This window comes from Myotis nattereri, assembly GCF_964212035.1.
Source record: "Myotis nattereri genome assembly, chromosome: 4".
NCBI classification, from domain to species: Eukaryota; Metazoa; Chordata; class Mammalia; order Chiroptera; family Vespertilionidae; genus Myotis; species Myotis nattereri.
The window spans coordinates 857,101-882,016 of NC_138079.1; the positions used below are offsets into that span (position 1 = coordinate 857,101).

Here is a 24,916-nt window from a genome sequence, read left to right on the forward strand (position 1 = left end):
TGGCCCCTCCCTGCTGACCAGCGCTCTGTCCTGGGAGCCGGGAGGAGGAGACTGCGGGCGCTGCAGACGCTAGCGGGGAATGGAGCGCGCGTTGGGACAGCAGCCCCTCTGGTCTGTGCCCACGGCCAGGGCACAGCCACTGGCTGCAGAGAGTGGCCGGTGACTCCCAGGGCAGGCGGGGCCCCAGGCACAGCCGACACCAGGCCTGGGCAGACACCCCCTGGGACACACTCCAGCCTCTCCACTGACCCCTCAGAATCGGCCCCACAACACACGGCCCGAGTCACAGACGTGAGCACTGGGAATCCCACCGGGGCCACATCACTGCCAGTGCCAGGGCCTTGGGCCAGGAACCGGTTCCAGCGACAGGAACGTGAGTGATGTGTCTGCACAGCTGAGCGGGTGGCCGAGAGGCCCCCCCGGGACTGCCCCTCCCGGGAGAACATGCCATCAGCCTCCGGCCACACGGCAGCCGCATCTGGCGTCCTTGCAGCCCAGCGCCAACCCCAGTCCCCGGTCAGGGCAGCTGACCCCTGCCGTCCGCACAGAGGCTCTGGGGGCCCTGACTGCCAGGGGTCCGAGCTCCGGGCTCCACTGGGCACAGGCAGGGCCTGCTGAGGAGGCAGCAGCTGTCCTGGGCAGAGGCCCCGAGGGTGTGCCCACCAGCCTGCCCGGCACTGAGTCAGCTGAGGTTCAATGCAAAGCCCCTGAAATGGGGGTGTCTTTCTACCCCGGATTTCGGGGTGAGATGGGGGGCAGAGGGGCCCCTGGGAACGAGGTCTGCGCTGGGCAGTGGCCTGGAGACGGGGCAGACCTGCTGGCCGCGCCAGGAGCCCGTGCACAGGCATCGCCCGTGACCTGGCAGCGCTGGGTCTGTGGGCCGGCGGAGAGGCTGGGCTGTGGGGGTGCTGCTGCGGACCTGGAGACGTGAGGGGCGACGAGGAGGGGCAGACATCAGTGAGGACTCGGGGGGCCGGGGCCCGGGGAGGCTGCGGTGATGGGAGACGCTCCCTCCATCAGCCTCCCCAGGAGCCACCGAGGCCACTGCCCTGGCCACGGGAAAATGTGCCTGGGCTGTGAGGAGTGGCCGCCAGGCCGTGACCCTGACCGGCCACTGGGCCCCGTCCCCCAGCCAGGCTGTGCCGGCCTCCGCAGGAGCTTCTCGGAGCAAAAGGAACGACAGGGCTTTTCCTGGACAAATGCTGGGCTTCCGCACCCCTTCTCCCTCTGGGGGTCCCTCTGCGCCGCTGGCGCCCAGAGGCAGGCGAGACCTGAGCGGATGGATGTGAAGATGCAGCTGGGATGCCGCCCTGCAGGTCGCCCGGCGCAGAGGGACGCCGGCGTGGCCTCTAGATGGCGCTCTTGGCTTGGTCTGGAAGCTCCTCAGACAGGAGAAACTCCCTGGTGGTCACCGAGTTCTTCAGATACGGGTTGAGCGCCCCCTCCTCGCAGGCGCAGGCGCAGGCGGGCCCTGGGCCCAGGGCAGAAGGGAGAAGTCGCTCCTCAGCTTCTGGGCAGGTGCCCGCCCAGCTGCCAGAGCACAGGCACTGGGGCTCTCTGGGCGGAACCTCGGCCACAGTGGGCGGAGCCTTGGCTGCAGTGGGAGGAGCCTTGGATGCTGTGGGCGGGGCCTCAGCTACAGTGGGAGGGTCTTCAGCTGAAGTGGGCGGGCCCCCAGCTGCAGTGGGAGGGGCCTCAGGTGCAGTGGGTGGGGCCTCGGCAGCAGTGGGCAGAGCCTCGGCTGCAGTGGGCGGAGCCTTGGATGAGGTGGGAGGAGCCTTGGCTGCCATGGGCAGGACCTCAGCTACAGTGGGAGGGACTTCAGCTGCCATGGGCGGGCCCCCAGCTGCAGTGGGAGGGGCCTTGGCAGCAGTGGGTGGAGCCTTGGATGCTGTGGGAGGGGCCTCAGCTACAGTGGGAGGGACTTCAGCTGAAGTGGGTGGGGCCTCGGCTACAGTGGGTGGGGCCTCGGCTACAGTGAGCGGCTCCAGGAGACAGTAAGGCCTGAAAGGGGAGATCACGTACTCATTCTTGTCCCCTCCCAGGATGTTTTCCTGGCCCTTTTCCGCCTCCTCTGCGGAAACCTCTTCCAGGAAATTCTCGAAGTTCACCGCCAACTTGTCAATGAGGTCGCTGGGGGCAGCCCCGGGCTTGAGAATCCTGTCCTCTGTGCTCACGGCATCATCAACCTCCCTCAGGTGCAGCTTATCCTGGAAAAGAGAAGGGGCACCCCCCAGGGGTCATTTGGGGGCTAAAGAGGAGTAACCCAAGGCTCACTGGGCTCGGGACACCCCATGCCCAAGCCCCACGCTCCTCCCAGAGACCAGCGTGGAGGCCCCTCACGCCCGCGTGCCCGTCCATAACAGCCTGGCCCCTTTCCTGAGAAGGAACACACTGCCTTCCAACACCTCCTCCTTCTAGACCAGCCGTGGGCAAACTACAGCCCGCGGGCCGGATCTGGCCCCTTTGAAATGAATAAAACTAAAAAAAAAAAAGACCGTACCCTTTTATGGAATGATGTTTACTTTGAATGTATATTAGTTCACACAAACACTCCATCCATGCTTTTGTTCCGGCCTCCGGTCCAGTGTAAGAACCCATTGTGGCCCTCGAGTCAAAAAGTTTGCCCACCCTGTTCTAGGCACTTCGAGGCTATTTCCCACAATCCTCTGCACACCCAGCTCAGAGGAGAGCATGACCGAACGCTTTCATATGGAAAACCATGATCACAAAGTCAAAGGCTTGTCCCACGTCACCCGAAACTCAAGGTGGCCCCGGCAGGACGATGTCATCCCGTCTTCTGTGCATGGCCAGGCCCCGCCCCTGCCCCAGGCCCCTGCCCCAGGCCTAGCCCCCAGCCCCCAGTCCGGCACCTGCCAGGCAGCGAGAGACAGCTAAGTGCTGCCATGGAGGCCAGACCTACAGATCCTTCAGGAAGCATTTAGGTGCCGGGCAGCATCACCTGTGAACTCACTTACTGTCCCGGGGACTTTTAATAAGTAGGAAAACAAACAGGTCATGCTAAAGGAGGGAGAAGACAGAAATCAAAACAATAACTAAAATAACTCAGTAAAAGTGATTTCTGCAATGTCCGCAGTTAAATGCCATGCTCAACTGAGACTTCCGAGTTGAAGCAGAGGCTAATATTAAACCTCCTGCACAAAGAATTGCCGGAAACAAGGTTTCGATGGTAAGGATTTGAAGGTTATATCTGATTGGGCTTATTTTTACTTAAGGAATTCAGCCTTAACATTTCCAGAACCGTTTTCAGTTTAAAACGTATGAGAAAGGAGGCTTCTATGTGTGAGCCACTCGCTAGGCACCCCCTGCCTTAAAGTGTGAGGACACTTTCCCAGCCCAGGAACCCACAGGAAGCTCCGCCAGCCCGGCCCCTGTGCCCACTGCCGCCCCGCAGTGGCTGCCAGTCAGACACGTGCTCACCTTGAGGTCCCCGCCTCGCCACGCAGCCAGGCTGCTCTCCGCAGGGTTGGGGACGTCCGGCCAACACAGGCGCTTGAACCTGCCGAGAAGAGGAGGTGCTCACACAGGGTGAGTCCGTGCATGGAGGGTGGGGCTGGGCCGGGGCTTTGCTCGGGAGCTGCTGGCCCTGGGATAGAAGGGCAGCCCGGCTCGCTTGGCTCAGACGGGGGAAGCGAAGCCGTGTCGGGGTGAAATGCAAGTCACATGGGGACCTGGGGGAAGAGACCTGCCCCTCACAGCGAATCCCCCCCCCCCGTCCCAGCCCCCACAGCCCCCCAGGGCCTTCTTCTGAGGGTGATCGGGGGAGAGCAGTGCTAAGGCCCAGGGGCTTGTCCGACAGGAGTCTGCCCTGGAGCCCTGGCTACAACCTGCCCATGACTGCCAGCTGCTCGGGGAGATGGGGGCCTCCGGGGAAGAAGCCCTGAGCTCCCTGATGGCAGGAGGCTCTCTGGGGCCGGCAGCACTGCGCCCTGAAGACAGCTTCCTTCACCGGTGGTGGCCAGCCGGCCCCCCCTGCCGCCAGCCTTCGGCTCCACCCCGCCAACCAAGAGCCCTCTGTGCCCAGCACTTGGCTGGCCAGCGCCCGAACTCCACGGTCCAGGGGTCACCGCTCCTGGCTCTGCCTGGGAGACAAGCTGTGTGGCCTTGTCGGACGAGGCCCGCAGCTGCTCACACGGGGTCGGCCTCAGAAGGGCCTGGGCAGGTGCACGGGGCAGGGGGGACAGTCCTCTTGTGGGGTCAGAGCTCTGCTGAGCCCGGGACGTGGACGTGAGGGACGCCATAGACGTGTGCCCGGGGAACGAGTGGCGCCGCCTTGAGGTGGCGTGCCCTCCCCACTGGGCGCCCTGCCAGCAGCCTGGCTCCCACACTCACTTGGGCTTCCGGAGGCCACAGGCCGCGGCCAGGACGCTGAGGATGAGCAGCCCGCCCCCGCCCAGCGCCGCAGCGAGGCAGGTCTCCAGGACACCTGGGGAAGGACAGAGTCAGCGCCGTCGCCCCCTCCCTGCTCTCCCCCCCCACCCCGAGCAGTGTGGACGGGCACTGTGGTCAGACCCAGCCTCCTGCTCCCTTCCGAGTGGCTGCTTGTGGAGCAAACACGGTTCGGGTAAGAAAACCAACGCAACAAGCGAGAACCCACGGCCCCGCTCGCGGGCACGTCCCGGGAGAGTCGGACCGTCACACCGACTCCTCCGAGAGGCGACAGGCGGGAGGCGAGCGTGGGCTCCTGCTGGTGGGGAGAAGGAGCCCCCGAAAGACCAAGACGTGGGAAGGCGTCCAGCGGGTGGTGCAGATGCCTGGAAGCAGCCACAGGAAGTGGAGGGAGGGGTGGGCAGGTGTGGCGACAGCCAGGGCAGGAGTCTGGGTTTCACTGAAAACAACAGAAGCTGCTGGTGGGCAGCAGGCAGGGCCTGGGGTCTGCACTCTGGCTGCCCCGTGGGACTCGCCTGGGGCTCGGGGGCAGAGCCGAGCGCCCCGTCCTCTGCAGACCAAGCCCCAGAAGCGCCGAGGCCGGCTCCTGCCCCGTGCGACCCTGGAGACAACGCCATCAGCTAACACAGCCTGAGCCCGCGGCGTGAACACACAACACGACTTTAAAAGATGCAAAGAGCAATTTGAGGAAGAACTCCAAAAAGGCAGCGTTAGTCCACGAGCAGAACATGTTTCCTCAGCAATGACACATTCTACACCCACACCTTCCAGAACGGAAGCTGCTCCCAGACTTTTGAAAAGGTGACGAGCAAGAGGCTTTCGAGCCCCTGACAGCAGCTCCAGCAGCTGCGACAGCAACTTCCTTCCTTCGCACCGTGTCACTTCCTCCTTCAATCTCAGCTCTCGGCCGGGAGGTGGGAACATGAACGGCTTTCCACTTCTCCCACCCCCTCCTCTTCCCTCACCTCCCTCCTCTTCCCATCTTCTGTCTCTCGTGACCGTTTCTCACAACCATCTTGTGACACTACAATGCATTTGATACTGTTGCCGTATCGATTAGAGTTTCTTGCTTCCTGTTTCTAATGTAAATGCTGGGAAGTAGAACATAGGATGTACTTTTTTGCTTAAAAAGCTCCAAAATGCTGAGGGTAAGTCCCTGCCTGTGTTCCGATGGTGCTCGTTCCACCAAGACCCCCCTCTGAGCCCCACCACCCAGTAACCTCTGACATGAGGGGACGGTCTTGAGTGACAGCTGGTTCGGGGCTGAGAGTGAAATTGGCATGAGCTTGAACCTCCTCCTCAAGGTGCTTTGGGGCCGCCCGCGAGGAAGGAGCCAATGGCCAGTCTCTCTGAATTCAGCTCGGTATCCCTGCCCTCCCTCCTCTCCTCGCCTCAGGCCCTCCAGGAGCCCCTGCACCCACCCCAGCAGGTGGCTCTTCACCCTGCGGGCCACCCTCCCAGGGGCACCCTGCCTGGGCAAGGCCACCTCCCACGGCCGGAGAGAAAGGCGGGGACGCGCGGGGCGGGAGGGCTACTCACTGATGGACAGCGTCTTGAAGTTGATCGTGGTGCCGTTGAAGCCCCCGGCGCTGGTGCTGGCCATGACCCAGACGTAGTACGAGGTCCTGCGCGTCAAGGACTCCAGGCCACACTGCAGGGTGCTGGCGCCGACCGTCTTGGCTGAAGGAAACACACAGTGGGTCCGACTGAGTAAGAACCAGGCTGGGCAGCTCACACCCTAACCCGCGTCTCCTCAAGACGAGCTTATCAAGGTGACCGAGGGCCCAGTATAGGAACCCAAACTACAGGACTCCAGCAGGCAAGCTGGGGAGAATCAGTCTGACACCAAACACACAGGCAACAGAAGAAAACAGACTCAGCTGGACTTCATCAAAATTAAAAGCTTCTGTGCATCAAATGACACTGTCAGAGTGAAAAGGCAACCCACAGAGCGGGAAACATATTTGTGATCAGGTATCTGATTAGGAACTTGTATCCAGAGTACATGTTAAAACCTCTTACAACTCAATAACTGAAAGACAGCTGAGAAATGGGCCAGGAGAGACTTTCTCCGGAGAAGGTCCACCAACGGCCAACAAGCACACGCCACGATGCTCAGCACGGTTAGTTCCGAAGAAAGTGCCAACCAATGCCTGCCGGGAGCCGGTCCATCCTTGCTGTTTCAAGGGACCTGGCATATATGGCATACTGTTCTTAATATGCTTGCTCACCTTCTTGGCACTATGTGTTTTAACCAAGGTCACCTCTCTGAGAAAGGTTGTTTCTCCAGGTAGGGATTTTCCCCTGAAGTTAGGGAGGGAATAAAACCCCTTAACTAAGTGCCAGGCGGGTAATTCATCACTTTAATACGAACAATCATGCTTAAGCTACATAATCTTTACTCCCCGGAATGGAGATAAGAAATGCCCTAACCTTTGGAGTAGAGATTGATAGGATTGGAATCAACTGGTATAAATACAGATGTAACAAGACAACAGGACACAGAACCTAGACACACAGAACCTAGACACAGAACCCACACAGAACCTAGACACAGAACCTAGAGACAGAAGAACTTCGCTGGAGAGAACATGGCAAAAGATCCTGGACAGAAACTGGCCTCAGAACCTAGAGACAGAACCTAGTGAGAGAACATAGCAAAAGATCTTGGCTACAGAACTTGGTTGGAGAACCTAGCCAGAATCTGGCTGAAGAACCTGGGTACAGAATCTGGTGACCGAAGCTGGCTGGGGTTGGAGATCCTGGCTAGAGGAACCTGGCTATGATGATCACCCAAAGGCTGCCTCCGTGTCATTCCTTCTTTGCCGACTCCGTCCACACCTTTGGGGACCCCTGGACCTGCTGGGGTTGGACCCCGGCAAATGCCCATCAAAGCCACCTCAAGGCAGCACCTGTACTGCCGGGGCAGCCATGATGGTTTCTAAGCAGCCAATAGCCAGGGTGGGTAAGGGGTGGAGACTGGAGTCCTTGTTGGCTGCTGCGCATGTGAGGCCGCGGCGGCAAGTCTGGTTCTGTGAGAAGCTAAGCTAGAAGCACCGCACAGCCCAGGAGCCCTCTCCCAGGTCTCTGTCCCAGAGAGTTCAAAGCAGGGACTCACACAGACATTTGCACACAGACGTTCCCGCCAAGACCCCATCAGGCATGTTCACAGCAGCACCCATCACAGTGGCCGAGGCGGAAACGGCCCAATGCCACCCACGAAGGATAAACAAAGTGTGGGCTGTCCACACCAGAGTACCACTCGGCGATAAGGCCGAGGACTCGCACACCCGCCCACCCGGGCAAACTGGAGACACGACTGTGAGTGGAAGGAGTGAGGCCCAGCAGGCACGCAGGCTGACTCCACGTCTATGGGATCAGCGAGGTGCGTGCACAGGACGGGCCGTGCTGTGGGTGCCGGGACGCGGGAAGAGGCGGCAGGAAGGGACTGATTGACGGACACATTTCGGCGCAGGGGCAGACAGGGGCAGGACACGCGGATTGCCCGACACCCGTGGTCGTGCACTTCCAAACGGTGAGGTGGTGCGTTTATCACAACAAAAATCAGCCTCGACAGGACTCTCAGCCTCGCCCAGAAGGCAGGTGTCGGCAGAGCGTGTGGATCCCAGAAAAGGTGACTCGGCAGGGACAGGAGGCATGGCGCCAAGGAGCCATCTCCGAGCTGAGTGCCAGCGCCCAGGTCTGCCCGCGCTGCACCGGCAAGCCCGGCGGGAATACGGCCAGGAGCTGCCAGGAGGCGCACCGTCCGAGCCCAACCAGCACATCGGATTAACCCCCGGTTCCCACAGACTTGCAGGGACTGACACTCCCCTCTCATCTGATTCCAAAACCTCAACCGGGGGTGCACCTGCCCCCATCTGCGGAGGGGCCAGGGGAGCCGAGGGACGCAGAGAGGTGGCAGCCCCTCCCGTGGGTCCTGGGGTTTTCACGTGCTGGAAGCCACTCACCGAACTCCCCCCCGCCCGCGGGCTGGTAGAAGATGGTGTAGTTGCGGATGAAGCCGTTTCTCAGATGTTTGGGGATCTCTTCCCACCTGATGGTGACAGTGTTCACGCCGATGCCCTCCACCTTGGTCACGGGACCTACTGACGGGGCTTGACGAGAAGGGGAGAGACTGTGAGCACCCAGCCAGCCCCCAGCGCCCTCCCCGTGGAGGTCACGGTTCGATTCCCGGTCAGGACACACGCCTAGGTTGCGGACTCAAACCCCAGAGGGGACGTGCAGGAGGCAGCTGATCAGTGATTCTCTCTCATCATTGATGTTTCTCTCTCCCTCTCCCTCCTGCTCTGAAATCGGCTGTGACTGGACAGGCCCCAGTTCCCCCAGCCCCAGGGCCCACCCCCACACACCGCCTTCCTTGGCGTAGGCCTGGACAGAACACGGCTTGCCCACACGGTCTTGCCACATTGGATACACGGAGATGTTATAGCACTGGAGAGGGTCTAATTCATCTGTAAGAGAGAAAGCAAGCATTACACGCAGGGCGTGGCAGATAGGAAATGCTAGCCTGGGAGACTTGCACAAGCTCTCCTATTCCTCTAATGCCCACTGGAAAATGGGGAAGTCAGGTCGGAGGGTCCAGCATCTATTCCTGTCCTGACATTTTTAAATTAATTCTTAGAACGAAAGCTGCACCCTCTGACGAAAGGACGGCCCCCCGGAAGGAGAAGCGAGACAGGCCCTTCTCCACCGGGCCCAGCTGTGGCGCAGGTGCTGTCCTGCACATCCTGTGCTGGCGGACGCCCTGGGCCCGGTCCTCGGCCTGCGTCCCTGCGGTGAGGTCTCCCCTGCAGGACGGTAAGCAGGAGAAGTTCGGCTGGGGGGCGGCTACGGCCTCACTCAGTCCCACACGGATCAGGGGTCTCCCTGAAGGGAAGGCCCTCCCGGCACCAAGCCCCTGGGGAGGGGCCAGCTCTGAAACAGGGGCCAGACCGAAGGGGCCGGTCGGACAGATGGACCAACACTGGGGCCACCCACACGGTCGGGGGGGCTGGGAAGGCTATCTGATGTGCCCGTCCAGCCGCGCTGGGAAAGCCGAGAAGTGTGCGCCCAGCCCGCCAAGTGCTGGCACCACGTTCCCGCCTGGGCCTCCGCGAAGGATGTGGAGACAGTGAGAAGGACCCCATCTCCTCAGGGGGTGTGGCTACCTCTCCGGATCGTCCAGTTCCTGGCCCCGGTCACCGCCTCCCAGCGCACGGTGGGGTGCTCGGAGTCCAGATCGGGGGACCACTCCACCCTCCATGAGTCCACGTGTGGAGTGGAGTTCTGCCACGCCACCACCAGCCGGTCCTGCGAGAGGTGGGCCTGCACGGCCTCGACGCCCGGGAACGCTGCGGGCAGAGGGGCAGACCAGCCTCTGAATGCGTTCCCGCAGCCGCCGCCGCACACGCCCGCCACCGCCGCACACGCCCGCTGCCTCGGCGCCGCTCGCACCCAGGCCAGGGAGCAGCCAGGGCTCAGGGCCTCCCCTGGCACCCCCGTGGCAGTGCCCTCACCCCCTTATGGTCCCTTCCCCGCCCACCTTCGCTGATCGAGTGCCCTCTGATCTTCCCTTTTCTCCCAGAAGGTGCTCTCGCTGCAGCACTGAGACTCGAGGACTCGCCTTTGCAGGTGCCCTCAAGTCACAGTGACTGCCAGCCTGCGGCCAGAGGGAGCCCCTGAGGACATGGAGCCTGGACGAGGCGGGCGGGGCAGGAGCCTGAGCCAGAGTCCACCCCGAATCCGGGGCTCCTCCCCTGCCCCTGGCTCACAGCCGCCGCCTCCACGGGGAGGCCCAGGTGCCCACAGGGTCGTCAGTGGAGGCGAAGGGTAACGGGAGCGAGCAGCGGGCGGGCATGCACGAGGTCAGTGCCCAGGACACGGGGGCCTCGGGAGAGCCCAGGCACGGAGCACACGTGTGGCCATGGCACTGTGCCCGCGTGCAGGCTCGGCCAGCGCCCACGCCTCGGACAGAACAAGCTGCACATGGAACGCGCGGCCAGGCCTCTGCGTCACGCGATTGATGAATCTGACTCATCACAGGCTGTGCCCGAAGGACCGACCTCCAGGGGCTCATTGGTCAGCAGACGCCGCCCCTCCCACCAGAACCTCTCGGCCTCTCCTCGGCTGTCACCCTCACTGAGAGGCAGCCACCGCGGCGCCCTGGGCCCCTGGACGGCGGCATCTCGGCAGGAGGTGACGCGGGACTCACCCTCCTCGGCGGCGGCCGGGATGCGCAGGGCGGCGGCCGGACCCTGGCCCAGCGAGTTATAGGCCACCACCGACACCCAGTAGGCCTCAGCGCCCAGCGTCAGCTCCAGCGGCTGACGGGTGGTGTTCACGGTCTCTGTGAGGTTGGTGGTGTTTTCCGGAAAGTACCAGACGTGGTAGCCGAGCACTCTCTCCAGGGCCGGGGCTCCTCTGACCTTCTGAGCACGGGAAACCCAGTTTATTGCCAAAAACAACAGAGGAAAGGCCCTGAGCCGGTGATGGATGGTGAGGGGAGAGGGGTGAGGCCACCTCTTGTGCACTGACACACAGGCAGGTCCCCTCCGGGGTGAACAGCACCCGCGCTGGGCCCCCCCTTCCGGGGCCAGAGAGGGATGTGCTGGTCCCTTGGCATCAGCGTTAACGGGGCCTCCTGCCCAGGGCTGGGGGGCGGGGCCTGCACACAGTGCCCATTTCCTGTCGCTGCGTCTTCCCTCCGTCCCACATGGACACAGAACACGAGCTAAACGCAGAGCCAAGCCCAGGCTGTCCTGGCCGTGGGTCACCCCTTGCCTGGAAGGCCCTGCCGGGTATCTCCACCCCCAGGCCCCAGGCACCCAGCTTGATGGGCTGCGCTCTCAGTCCTCAGTCCTGGGTGAGAGGCCCAGCTTCCTTCCAGCCTCCACCTGCTTGGCCTCCGCCTGCAGGTGGCCCACGAGCCTCCCACCCACGGCCAGTGCCTCTGCGCTTCCCTCTGCACTGTCCTGACGCCCATGTTCCACATGGAAGGACAGAGGGCCAGGGCCTGGATGCAGCCCAGGACCTGCAAGGTGACCTTAACCCTAACCCTAGCCCTACCCATAACACTATCCCTAACCCTAAATCCTAACCCCAACCCTAACCCTAACCCTACCCATAACACTATCCCTAACTCTAAATCCTAACCCTAACCCTACCCTTAACACTATCCCTAACCCTAAATCCTAACCCTACCCTTAACACTATCCTTAACCCTAACCCTAGCCCTATAAGGTGACCTACAGGCTCTGAGCTGGGAAACCACTGAGAGATCTGGGGCATCATAAAGCCTCTTGGGCAGGAAATTCAAGAGGTCAAAGTTCAAGAATCACAGTTTCTGGTGGCAGAGACCCAGGTTATAAACAAACGAGGACTGAAGACCCCAGAGCACTCACCTTCCACAGCAGCCTCACGGGGCGGCTCCCATCCTCCCGGGTGGGTCCCAGCACCCTCCACAGGTCCAGGCCCAGGGGAGCTGCAGGGAACAGACAGGCTCAGCACGGGCAGGAGGCGGAGGGGAGGGGAGAGCAGAGGGGAGAGGAGAAGGGGAGCGAAGGGGAGGGGAGAGGAGAAGGGGAAGGACAGGGAGGGGAGGGAAGGGGAGAGGAGAAGGGGAGGGAAGGGGAGGGGGAGCGAAGGGGAGGCGGGGGAAGGGTTAGGTTCCGGTGCCATGGAAGGCATTGCTTGGGGAGACAGCAGGATCAGTGCTGCTGTGACCAGTGAGGTGGGAACGGCATGGCTGCAGGACTGGAATCAACCATAGGGAGACATGAAACCGCCCTGGTTCTGAGGACTTCCCGTGAGCTCAGAAGAAGGTGCCATCAGCCCCTGGGAGGGAACTATGGCTCAGTGCTGGATTGCTGTGCCATCTCACTCCTCTGAGAGCATCTGCCTGCAGCCAGCTGGGATGCCTGACGGCCACGCAGGGGAACAGACAGACTGCAAGTGGGCGATGGAGCTGCATGCTCCCAGCTGTGGGGGCCGGGGAGGGTCCGGACCTCGCAGCCTGTGCAGGGCTGACGTCCGGGAGGCGCTCGGTCTCCGCGGCTTGCAGACCGGCTGGAACCAGCCCGCTGCTCTCCCTGCTAAGGCCAGGCACTGGCTGCTCTGTCTTTAGTTCAATAAAGACCTTCCCAGCAGGGCTGGTAGACACATCGCAGTGGAATAAAGATGAGGTCACACATGAAGCCGAACAGTTCCAGCTTCTTCCATGGGATCACAGCCCAGCTGCTGGCTGAGCCCACGTTGTCTCTGCGAGGACAGTGGTAGGAGGCGCACCGCCTGGGCCGTAAGCACATGAGCAATAAAGCCGAGTGTCACACAGGAGTACGCACCTGCTCACACGCAGGTAAATGCCCAGCACTCAACGAGTTGGAATCCACAAGGAAACAGGTAGTGTTTCCGCTTAGATATTCCAAACAATTACAAGAGGTGCACGCCCACTCATTTCCTGAAAAAAATGAGGAAAAACGAAGGCCCGCGCTCCCCTGGCCACCTGGTGGGCAGTGCTGACTGCATGAGCCCAGCCCCAGAACTGGAGCACCTGCTGGGCGGCGATCACCCGCAGCCATGGCCGCAGACCGACCAGCTGCCAGGCTGAGTCTGGATCCTGGCCGACAGCCTGGGGCTGACACGGACACTAGAGAGAGGCCAGACCTCAATGAGCTAACGGGAGACTGAGCCATAGGGGCCAGGAGGTCACGGGAGGAGTGACAGCTACGGGAGGAGGCAGGCTGTGCAGACAAGACCCCGAGGGAACCTGGTCTCCAGATTGCTGGCCCCACAGTGCGGCAAGCGGGGACCAAGGAAACTGCCCTGAGGACACCCGGACTTCTGTCCTGTCTCCAGAGAAACCGCCCTGAGGACACCTGGACTTGGGTCCTCTCTCCATGAAAACCACCCTGACCACGCGGGGACTCCAGCCCGTGAAACTCGGGGGCCTGTCAGAGCCGCCCTGGAAAACGCATTCATTCACCACATGGTGCTGGCTGCCGGCTGGGGGTCAGGCCCCGCAGGCTCCTGATTTACAGAGAACAGCACATCTCGGGCCCTGAGCAGCCTGTCAGCCTCTGCAGCTCCGCCCCTCACCTCCAAACGGGTGGGTCTGCACATGTGATAGGGCCTCCAGGGGGAGCAAATAATAACAGGAAGCCTGGCATTACTGGGTGGCATCTGTGGGTGGCATTACTGGGTGGCATCTGTGGGTGGCATTACTGGGTGGCATCTGTGGGTGGCATTACTGGGTGGCATCTGTGGGCTACACACACGATTTCACTCACTCCCTAAACTAACACTGACAAGTAGGTGCCTCGACAACTCCATTCTACAATATATTCCGTGTGGAGAAGGGATAGTCAGGAAACTGAGGCTCAGGGAACAGGTGTCCTGTCCGAGGTCCCGCGGAGCCAGGCTGGGGCACCTCAGCCAGTGGGGTCCTTTCTCTTCCCCGCATTAGTCAGCCCTGCCTTTATATGGTGAGCAGGAGCTCCGGGGTCTGCAATAGAGCCTTCAAGTTGTCGCAGGAGGTTAAGTATTATACACTCACACGTTCTGGGGTTCCTGCCTTCGGCACAGAAAGCTGCTGGGTAGCCGACGCCCTGGGGCCCGGCTCAGCCTGTGGCCGGGGAGGCCCTGCTGAGAGGAAAGGCCCGGACACCCGGCTCCGGGACTGGGGTTCCCTGGTTCCCGACCACCCACCCCAAGCAGGCAGAGGGGGACGAGGGAGTCGGGGCGCTTGCCTTCCTCCTCGGTGGTCCCGCTGTGCACGGGGCTCCAGCCGCTCCAGAAGGCGGACTCCTGGGCTACACAGCGCAGCGCCACCTCGTACTCCGTGAAGGCCCGCAGCCCCGTGAGGTTGTAATTTTGTTTTCTCTTGATCCCTTCTTCGAAGCTGACTTCCATCTACAAGGCAGAGACGCCCTTGAGCTGGATGGAGACCAGTTAGCTTTCCATTTCTCTTCACTCCAGCCCTCCCTTAGCTTACAGAACCAGGAGCGTTAGAGCTCGGATCCTACCATTTACCATGTGTAACGTCCACAAATGAACCTCCCCGCAGGCCGGGACCGTTCGCACCCAAACAGGAGGCGCCGTCAGGGTTTGAACTGAGGCCTGAAAGGAGGCTCAGGTGCCTGGGTCCCAGACCCCACCTGCCTCCCCCGGGAACGGGGCTGCTCCGCCCGCCCACTCAGCCACAGGAACCTCTCCTCACAAGCTTAGCCATGGTCATGGGCGGGGAGCCCCTCGCTCCCGTGGTTCTGGGTCCAGGGCAGGGAGCCCCCAGCCCTGTGTGATGGGGCCCAGCTGGAGCCAGACTGACCTTTAGCAGGAGGCCATCTGTGCTAGGGGCAGGGGCCTGACAAAAAAGAATTACTGAGTAGGCTGAGGGGCAGGGACCATGGGAGAGAAAAATGGCTAATTATCTCGCTAGAAAAGCAATGTGCTATGATTGAACCCAGCCAGGTGTGACCCTGCTCGTAAATTTTATGTAAACTTTTTACCCTGCCAGTACCAGGAACGGCTAAGGAACCGCTTTGCAGTTTTTTTTCTTTTTTTAAAAAAATACTTTGTAGTGTTGCAGATACAAGGTCTTGCTGTACTCTTGGTCTGCACTGCACGCTGTGGGCTCTTATGGGAAGGACACGGCTAGCAGTCAGCTGGTCAGCTTAATAAAGGCTCTTAAAATTTAAATTCTGAGTTGGTGGTCTATCTCGCTGAGCTAACCCATAACACCATCCACAGGTAAAGCCAAACTAAAACAATATTAATCCATACAGGACATGCAGGGAAGTCTAACCAAGTTCTGCTTTGCTTTTTAAATTCTATATTTGTTTTTTAAATCTTTGGAATGTCTCCTCCTGCGCTGCAGGCCCCTGGCCACGCTCAACTGACCTGCGGGTTCCCGGGCATCGTGCTGAGGGCTCTGCCGAAGGCACCCCTGGGCACCTGCCCCTGGGAGCCAGGACGGGGGAAAGGCTGTCGGTGCCACACGGCACGCCTCCAGGGCTCCGTGCCTCTGGCCTTGGGTCCCAGCCTGTGCTTCTGCCCGGGTCAGGATCAACCAGTCCCCACACAGGCTGAACCCACCTCCCGCAGCGCCACCAGGCAACGACTCCAACCCGATCAGCTTCACCAGGTCTGTTTCTAACAACCTGCCCGGCTCCCCAGAGGGGGGAAGTGCAACGCCTGCGCTCAGGTGAGAACCAGCAGGTTATTTGATGGCACAGGCGCATTGGCACCTTGTGTGGGGAGGAAAGTTTAAAGATGTCACTGGTTTAATCGACTGGCAGCTAAGAGTGGATACGCAAGGTGCTCACAAAGCAGCTGCTCTAATTCCAGCGCACGGACGGAGGGACGGGAGCACTGCCTGCACGCGAGGCTGTCGGAAGGAGAGGCTGCTGGGACCTGGCGACCCAAAGTGACCAAGTGCTGCTCCAGGTCACGCCGAGAGCAGACAGGCAGGCCGCTCAGGGAGATGTTCGCGACACATAAATAAGAGACCTGAGCAGAACATGTCAGGAACTCCTACAGGCCAGTTAAAGCAATCAGGCCGCCCAATAGAAGAGACCGGGCCAAAGGCTTAAATAAGCAATAATCACACGAAAAGCTATGCCACCTCAGTAAGGCCGGGTGTATGCGAACCCCAGGCGTGAGTCTACTCTGTGTCCAGACAGCGGGACACCACACGGCCGCGAAAAGTAGGAGCGTCACTATCACATGACACCGTGGGTCTTGAAGGCACAGTAACGAGAGAGACAAACTAAGTGCTAAATGTATGGATTCCATCTATATAATGTCTCAAACTACGTCGTTCAGGAGTACAGACTGAGCCCTTACTGAAAAGCAAAGTACTGACCACGAAAACCAGGACAGCAGCTCCCGGGCGCTGACAAGCACTGAGGCACTCATATGGCTAAGCTGACAATGACAGTCTGTTAGGTGCATATTAGTTCCGCTCACTTTGCCGAATGTGTATTTTATCTCCCAGTTTCATAACATAGAAAAGGAAATGCCACGCCCAGCACCTCTGGCAGCCAACACAGCGAGACACAAACCAGGCGGATGCAAAAGGAAGGTCTCTACGTGCCGGGCGCTCAGCATGCAGGCGCCTGCGGGGAAACGCTCCCACCGAGGGCGGCGGGAGGACGCGCTGCGCTCTGTCTCCGTTCTCACTGCAGAGAAGAGAGAGCGAGTCCAGCTCGACACCAGCGGCCAGTCACCTCCGCTCTGGGCCCTGGTCGGAACACCCCGTGGCAAGACTTACCCAGTGGGTGCTGTTCGCTGTTCTGAACCGAAGCCGGCATTGCAACACGGAAGAGGCGGGGGCCAGCTCAAGCTTGGCCCATTGTATCTGAAGCATCCGTTTGAAGCCCAAAACTGGTTTCACACTGGAAATCACAGGTGGGTCCATTTTTACTGAAAATAAAAATCATATTTGCAGATCAGAACGTGCTCATAGCATCTACCCCAACTGCAGAGCGCCCCCGGGGGAAGTGCTGGCGCGTGCTCTGTGCCGGCTGTGGCAGGTGCAATGGCAAACAGGGGGAAGGAACGTCCGAGGCGGGAGCACACATCCTGTTGTCTCTGTAAATCAGCCTCTTGCTGCTGGGGCCAGGCGAGTGGAGCAGAACGGACAGAAGAGGCCGTGGACTGCCAAGTGGGCGGCCCGCCACCGCCACGCCCCTGCCCGCCTCTCCGGACACCAGGACGGAGAGCCCGTGCCCGTGGGAAGCTCCTCGTCTCGCCTCGCCTCTGAGCACCACAAACATTCTTGCCCCAAATCTTTCTCTTTGAAAATGTGTATTTTTTTTCTGGTTATTACGTAACATATGCTCATTCAAAAAAAATTTAAACAGAAAATACAAAGGAAAACATTGAATGATCCATAATGCCATCAACCAGAGATAACCATTATTAACACACAGGTATCTTTTCAGGCTTTTTTCTATGTAACTCTTTGCATATTTTTCCAAAAAAAATTAATGTTGTGCTAAATAAAGCCTTTCTCTTTTTTAAATTTTAAAATCCTCACCTGAGGAGTGAGAATTCCTTTTCCATTGATTTTTAGGGAGTAGAAGGGAGGGGAGGGAGGGAGGGAGAGGTGAGAGAGAGAAAGAGAAAGACACATCGATTGGTTGCCTCATGCTTGGTCCTCAACCAGGTCAGGGATTGAATCTTCAAACCAGGTACGTGCCCTTGACCAGGAATCGAGTCTGCAACCTTCCAGTCCGATGTCCTAACCACTGAGCAACCAGCTAGAGCGAGGCTTCCTCTTTTTAAATAAAATTATGCAATCAGCATATGCGCCCTCTTTCATTACAAAGTCCTCAAAACACGATTGTTTCCAAGCTTCCGAATGTTCCATCTCCTGGGTGAACAGGATCTGTCTGCCCTGGTCTCGGTCACTGGGCGTTCACAGTGCTCCCAGCTTCTCACGGTAAGGCTCCCTGGAGCGGAGCTGTGCGGGCACAGAGCCGGCATGAACACCTGGCGCAGGAGGCAGGGGCTTTGCTGGGTGAGTGAGTGAGGGGGACAGCTGCACCTCTGTCTGGTCTCGGTGGCTTCCTGAGGCTGCTTAGGGCAGAACCACCAGTGAAAGGTGTGAACATGTGTCAGTGGCTCCCACACCTGCCGTTTGCTTTCCAAACAAGCTCCACCAATTGCAGCTCCTCATCATTGCAGCAGCGCCTCTCAGCCCCCTAACAGGTGCTATCCTTGTTGTCAGAAGGTAACACTGGGGTTTTGAAGGTTAACTTTCTCCTGGGAGCCAAGCTGGAATTCACTTGCACCCACTCCAAAACCCCGCCCTTCCCAGGAAACCAGGCTCCTCCCATCAGCCTGGACACAATCCCTGCTGTGCACAAGTATGTCGCCCAGGAGACGTGTCATTAATCTTCACCCGCAGAACTGCTCATTGAGAACCGATGTATACTGAGTGATGTCAGCAAAACGATGGCGAGGAAATTCCCAGGTTTCGTTCCCCCATAGAAACACTAAAAACAAACAGGCAAAAACCCACAGAAAGTGCCTCCACTGATCTGGTCGGAGCTCTGGAAACAGTCAGAGGTCTGGTTTGCAGCAGCCAAATGAACACCCCATCAAGAAAAGGTCCCCTCGCCCTGGCCGGCTTGGCTCAGTGGATAGAACGTCAGCCCATGGACCGAAGGGTCCCGGGTACGATGCCCAGTCAAGGGCATGTACCTCAGTTGCAGGCTCTATCCCCAGCCCCATGCGGGAGGCAACCGATAGATGGGTCTCTCCCACATCGATGTTTCTGTCTCCCCGTCCCTTCCACTCTCTCTAAAAATCAGTGGTAAAAAATACCCCAGGTGAGGATGAACAAAGGAAGGGGGAGGTGGTCTCTTTGAGAAAAGAGCAGAGAAGGTAGCCAATAACACGCACCTATGGTATCTAAGCGCCAATGTGTCACGTCAGACTCCACGGTCCCGTCCGCATTCCGAGCCTCCACTTGGATGGTGTAATTGTCTGGGATTGTGATTGAAGTTAGGAAGGAGCACGAAGTGGGGGTCTCGCTTGTAGAATCACAAGTGTCACTTTTATGTCCATCAGAGCTTGGGAGGAAAAAGTGGCTCAGTGTGAGCTGGTTCAGAGTGTGGGAACCCAGCCAGACGTACCGTGTTAAGGGTGTATTTGTTAGGTTCCGTCTGGGTTTCTCTTGAGAACTGTTAGACCAGAGGGTGGTACCCCCTCTCCGCACAGTCCTCCCTCCCCTCCACGGAGAGAGGCAGTTCACTGCACGCTGCTGCCGAGGCTGAGGCCACGGAGACTCCCTGGGCCCCACAAGCCCTCGCAAGCTACCCTTGTCATGCCTTTCCTATTGGTCACAAGTGATGAATGGGCCCCTAGAATCCCAGATTCTAACCTTGAGAACTGTTTCATAACAGAAAAGAATCAAAGAGGATTTGTTAAATAAATGATGGCAGATACAGAAATAGAATTTAAAATGATAGTTTTCAATACGTCGATATTTACTCACACGGGAAGATGCCCATACTCTTATTATTGGCGAAAAAGAGCAGGATGCGAGTTATCTACCAAATATTTACATTTATATCAACTTGTGCATTTACGTAACTATTCTTAGAGGTATCTGGAAAGGTCATCATCAAAATGCTAAAGTTGTTACCTTTGGTGATGGGCTTTGGGGTGATTTTTAATATTCTTTGTCTTTCAGATCAAATTATTTACCATAGGTATATACTATTTTCAGAAAACTCACTGAAATTATTTTCCAAGACAGATCACTTAAACTCTGTCCAGCTATAAGCTCACGACAAGCCCGCACGCACATCGGCAGGACCCCCTGCCCCGTGGGTGCAGCTCTAGCCACGGATGAGGCTGGGGCCGGGAGGGGAGAACCTGGAACAGGGCGCACGGGAGGCGGAAGTCACGTGGCCCCTGGGCCACTGGGCCTTTCCAGGGGTGGGCAAACCACAGCCGGGAGGTCAGAGGCAGCCCCCGCCCCCCCCATCCCCCCCGTCCTGCGTGGCCCGCCGGCTAAGCACCAGCTCTCCATGGCTAAACGGTCATGGAGAAAGGACGACGATTCTGTGGCCTGTGAAGATGTACATGGCTGCACATTCAGTGTCTACAGGGAGGTGTTGTTGGAAACAGGTCCTGGGTTACCACTGTGTGCGCGGCTCTCCTGCTGGGAAGGCGGCTGGTCCGAGAGGCTGCCTCCCTCGGAGCCTAAGACCTGCTCTCGCCTCTCAGGCCCTGCTGGGCCCCGGGGTCGCCTGCCACCGCCACCGACACAGGGCCGCCGGGCACTGGCCCCTCTTCTGTAAAACACGAGTGGGCTCCCCTCGCAGCATGGTGACCAGTTACAGGAGTGAAAAAAAGGAGGATCCATGAGCTCTTGCATTTAAACACCAAACAGAATAAAGCTGGGACCGCTAGGCTCGCTTTGAAGCAGAAAAAAACCGACAGACCTCCTGTGACAGGTCCCGCGGGGCCTCCTGGCTCCCGGCAGCATGGAGGACGCAGTGGGTCTCCTGAGCTATTTTCAAATTTTCACAGAAACCCTGTCCACATTCACTAAGTCGCCTGGCTTTGGGCTGGAATTATAATAACACTAGAGGCCTGGTACACGAAATTTGTGCATGGGGTGTGGGTCCCTCAGCCTGGCCTGCACCCTCTCGCAATCCAGGAATGCTGGCTCCCAACTGCTCGCCTGCCTGTCTGATCGCCCCTAAGCTCTTGCCTGCCTGCCTGATTGCCCCTATGCACTTGCCTGCCTGCCTGATTGCCCCTAACTGCCCCCGCCACGGCAGCTTCATCTGGAAGGACGTCTGGAAGGTTGTTAGGCTGTCCGGTCTAATTAGCATATTACGCTTTTATGATTATAGATTTTATAATTTTTCTAATAGAATTTGAACAAGGGAAGTGTGAGGCAGTGAAAAGTTGGAATTCATCCTGGTGGTCACTGATGACAGGGTCACACAGCGAGTTGGTGGCAGAAAAGGCACCCTCCCTCCAACCCTGGGCCTGAAGAAGAAAAGCTTTATCACACGTTCTAGGAGGAGGAAGAATGCAGCTGAACACAGTAAATAGACAGATCTGTCCCCTATGTGTGTAACCAGGGACAGCTGTCAGCCAGACCACAGCCACCCCCCTCCACCTTCCCCCCTGCAGTGTCTGATCCTGTCAGCTGGGCTGCAAGCAGCCACACTGTCACCTGCCATCACCTGGCGGCTGGATGCCAGAAGGGTCACCCTGCTGAATGCCCAGGGGCCACTCAGAAGCTGTCACTGAGAACACAGACGTCCTGAGCCCGCCTCCTCCCCTCCCTCCGGCACACAGCCCTGCACTTACTGAGTCCTCCTGACCCTGTACCACGTGTGACTGGCTTCTTTCTCTGGGCTCCAGGTGCAGGTAAAATTCTTCCTGTAGTAGTAGGCGCAAGAAATGTTCTCGGGCTTGGCTGGCAGAGCTGAAACACACACAGACACACACACACACAGACTTCAGTGCGTGGGAACATGCCAGCATCGAGCGCTTGGAGGAAAACAGCGACCGGACGCGGGGTTGGCTGGTGAGCTGCGAGGTCTGGCATTTTCTCCTCATCGGGGCCGTGGGAAGACTCACTCCGTCCCTTGGGAAATATGACAGGCCATCTTACCACGTCGGCACATGCGTCCACATACATCCACGTGCACACGGCCCCAACCCCCTCTGCAGGGCCCACGAACCCCCTGCTGCCCCTCCTGTGCCCGGGGCCCAGTGCCCCTCTGCTCTCAATGGGCGATTCCTGTCCAGAGAAGGCAATGACCCACGCAGCCCAGCCCAGCAGGCGCACAGCCCACCTACCTGCCAGGCCGCCTGGGCAGAGCAGAGGGAGCACCCACAGCGCCCAGGCCCACATGGTCCCGCGTCTGCGGAGAGAGCCGAGTGTCCTCGGTCGGTTAGCTGGCTCCGTGTCGGTTCAGCAAGCCGAGTCCTAGGCACAAACACGCCTGAGTCCTTGTTTTTTCCATCTTATTTCATGTTATGTGTCGACTGTCATCACACAGGCCCCTTTACACTCACTCCGTCCACCCGTCCACAACTGTTCTGTCCACAGTTCATTCCACACGTGACATGGAAGGTGCTGTGCCAAGAACACACTCCCGGGAGAAGTGGATGAGCTCTGCGGGTCTGAGCCCATCCCTGCCTCGGCCCCGGTGCCCAGCCAAATGCACAGCTCACCGTTTCCCCAACGCACCAGGGTGTCTCCACCCCATGTTCCGTCCAGGGGTTCCTTCCACCTAAATGTCCTTTCCTGCGTCCTGGCAGGTGACCCATCCTCTAGAGCCACCTCGGCTGACCTCCTCCGGACACCTGCCTCCTCCAGCACCCACAGGGAGGTGGCCATGGCCCCGGCCCGCCCCTGCCTGCCACCCCAGCGCGTGGGGCCGGGTACCTGTCCTCCAGCGGCTCCTGCAGCATCTCCCACGCCCCTCGGAGCCTGTGGTCAGGGCGGTGCCTGGTCTGTGGGATGCACCAGCACCAAGCCTGCCCTCCCGTCCCAGCTGCGCCGTGGGACAGTGGCAAGCAGTGCCTCCTTTTAGGAAGAAGCGAGTGGAACTGCATTGCAGCTGCCAGGCCCTTGTAGGGAACAACACGTTCTCCACCCAGGCGGTCGCTGGAGGGACCTCCCTTCCACGCGCAGTGTTTCTGGAGAAAACCACAGAGGCAATCGTCTCTGATAGGAACGAATTGAGAACACCCAGGGCAGCCGTAATGAGCTCGATGGGGAACAGTGGCAACACCTGGGGAGCGCTGCCCTCACACAGGCTGTTCTGCCAACAACCGTGTTGACTGAAATGAGTCTGAAACCTACAGAGAACAATTTCCCATTGTCCGTGAAGAAGACTCCCTGTGATGGGATTAGCGTCTTCACTGTCTAATTACTGTCTTCAGCTTCTCACCTTGGAGCCAGAGACGCGCCCTCACAAGCCCTGGCGCAGCGGGAGGGGCCTCGGGACGGAGCAGGAGGGAGCCGGGAGGGCGGGAGGGGGACGGAGCCGGGAGGGGATGGGCCGGAGGCCACGGCTGTGATTGATGAATGAAAGATTCCACACTCCAGAGCAACATGGTGATCCTGAGGCGGGTTTTGCATCTTTAAAATGTTATCCATGTTAAATGTTGAATAAAGTGCTGGTACATAAAGTATTCTTAATGGGCTGTGATTATGGCTTGCCCCCTTGTCAGTGAGAACACACACCTATTATCTGTGCAATGTAAAAAGCTCCACGTGCTCGTGTCCCTGCGGGAGGAAGTGGAGACGTGGTGGTGAGGACGGGTTCCCGGGGCTGGCGCTGCCGGGTGCGGGCCGGGCCTCTCCCACATTCGCCGTGGCCTCGGCGTCCTCCTCCCCATCAGCATTGTCGAGCCGCACGCACGTGGCGTGGGATAAAGAAGAGCCCGTCTTGCCCAGGCCGGTGGCTCAGTGGTTAGCACACCGGCCCTGGCACCGAAGGGCTGCAGGTTCCACCCTGGTCAAGGGCACAGACCTGGATTGTGGGTTCAATCCCAGCCCTGGCTGGGGTGCGGTGGGAGGAGCCCCATCGATGTGTCTCTCATCCATGTGTCTCCCCCGCCCTCCCTCCTTTCCACTCTCTCTGAAAATCAAGGAAAACAAATGCCCTCTGGTGAGGATTAGCCGGAGGAAAGAGCCTGTCCTTCCTTCATCCTGGTCCAGTGTGTTTTGTTGTTGTTTTTACATTTATTTTATTGCTTTCAGAGAGGAAGGGAGAGGGAAACATCCATGATGAGAGAGAATCATGGACCGGCTGCCTCCTGCTCGCCACCCCCACTGGGGATCCAGCCCGCTCCCCGGGCCTGTGCCCTGACCAGGAATCAGCTGTGACCTTCTGGTTGCTAGGTCCACGCTCCGCCACTGAGCCACTGGCCGGGATAGTCCAGTGGTTTTTAACGAAGAGAAGGGTCGGAGGGCAGAGGGGATGGCAAACTGCACAGAGAGTCCCTGTGCTAGCGGCTGTGCCCTCTCCCTGGAGAGGGTTTGAGGGGAAGGAGGGGGTGAGAAGGTGGGCGGTCACCACAATGTCACCTGGTGAGCACTGTGAGCCAAGCACAGGCATGGGGGGGGGGGTACTGCGGCAATGCCCTTCCCTGGATGCTCCTGCGGCCACCGTGCCCTGCCCCGGACCCCCACATGCCCCTGGACCCCCGCACGCCCCGGACCCCCACATGCCCCCGGACCCCCGCACGCCCCGGACCCCCACATGCCCCCGGACCCCCGCACGCCCCGGACCCTCACACGCCCCCGGAGCCCCGCACGCCCCGGACCCCCACACGCCCCCGGAGCCCCGCACGCCCCGGACCCTCACACGCCCCGGACCCCCGCACACCCCCGGACCCCCACACGCCCCGGACCCTCACACGCCCCCGGACCCTCACACGCCAGAGGCAGCGCTGCCTGGAGGTGTAAGTGCGAAGCGGTGGGGTCCCCCAGGCTCTCGGACAGAAGCTGAGTGTCCAGCAGAGCCCACAGGCGATCGGGGCATCGGTGGGCTGAGCAGGATGCTGGGGAGCGAGGCGCATGCTGTGAGCACAGAGCCCATCTGCTGGGAGAGGCCCGGCACCGGGCGTGCGCTGGGGCGGCAGAGCAGCGAGAGGCACGGCTGCATTAAACCCTCAGGCCCCCCAGCCTTGATGCCGGCGCCTCCAAACCAAGTCTCCTGACCCCCTGGTCGGCGAGGCCCTCTCTGACCTCTAATTTAGCAGCAGGAGGGGCCTGAGGGCCGGGGGCCGGGAGCCGTCTCTATGGCAGACAGAGGCCCTTTGTCTAAGCACATCTGTCTCCACGTGCAGAGGTGACTCGTGACTCAGCCCCCAGTCCAAGCCGCTCCGGGGCAGCACGCGCGGGGAATTCACGAGAGTGGGCGGTGCCCCCACCCACACTCTCCTCCTCAGTCATCGCCGACACACGGCCCACTTCCAGCACAGTCATCCCTAAGACACCCCCACTTACAGCACAGTC

At 59.6% G+C, this 24,916-nt stretch overlaps 1 protein-coding gene across 1 annotated transcript; it reads right to left on the reverse strand.

Annotated features, from left to right (window-relative positions):
- Positions 1–1,349: 1,349 nt before the first annotated feature.
- IL31RA (interleukin 31 receptor A) lies at positions 1,350–21,796 on the reverse strand (the record flags this gene model as incomplete). The annotated part of the gene is made up of 14 exons (XM_081089666.1): positions 1,350–2,210; positions 3,442–3,520; positions 4,354–4,447; positions 5,950–6,090; positions 8,379–8,525; positions 8,781–8,882; positions 9,579–9,761; positions 10,622–10,838; positions 11,811–11,890; positions 14,154–14,316; positions 16,676–16,827; positions 18,814–18,983; positions 21,247–21,364; positions 21,742–21,796. 14 exons carry the CDS (start codon positions 21,794–21,796, stop codon positions 1,350–1,352), a joined length of 2,562 nt encoding a protein of 853 aa, XP_080945792.1.
- Positions 21,797–24,916: the final 3,120 nt, after the last annotated feature.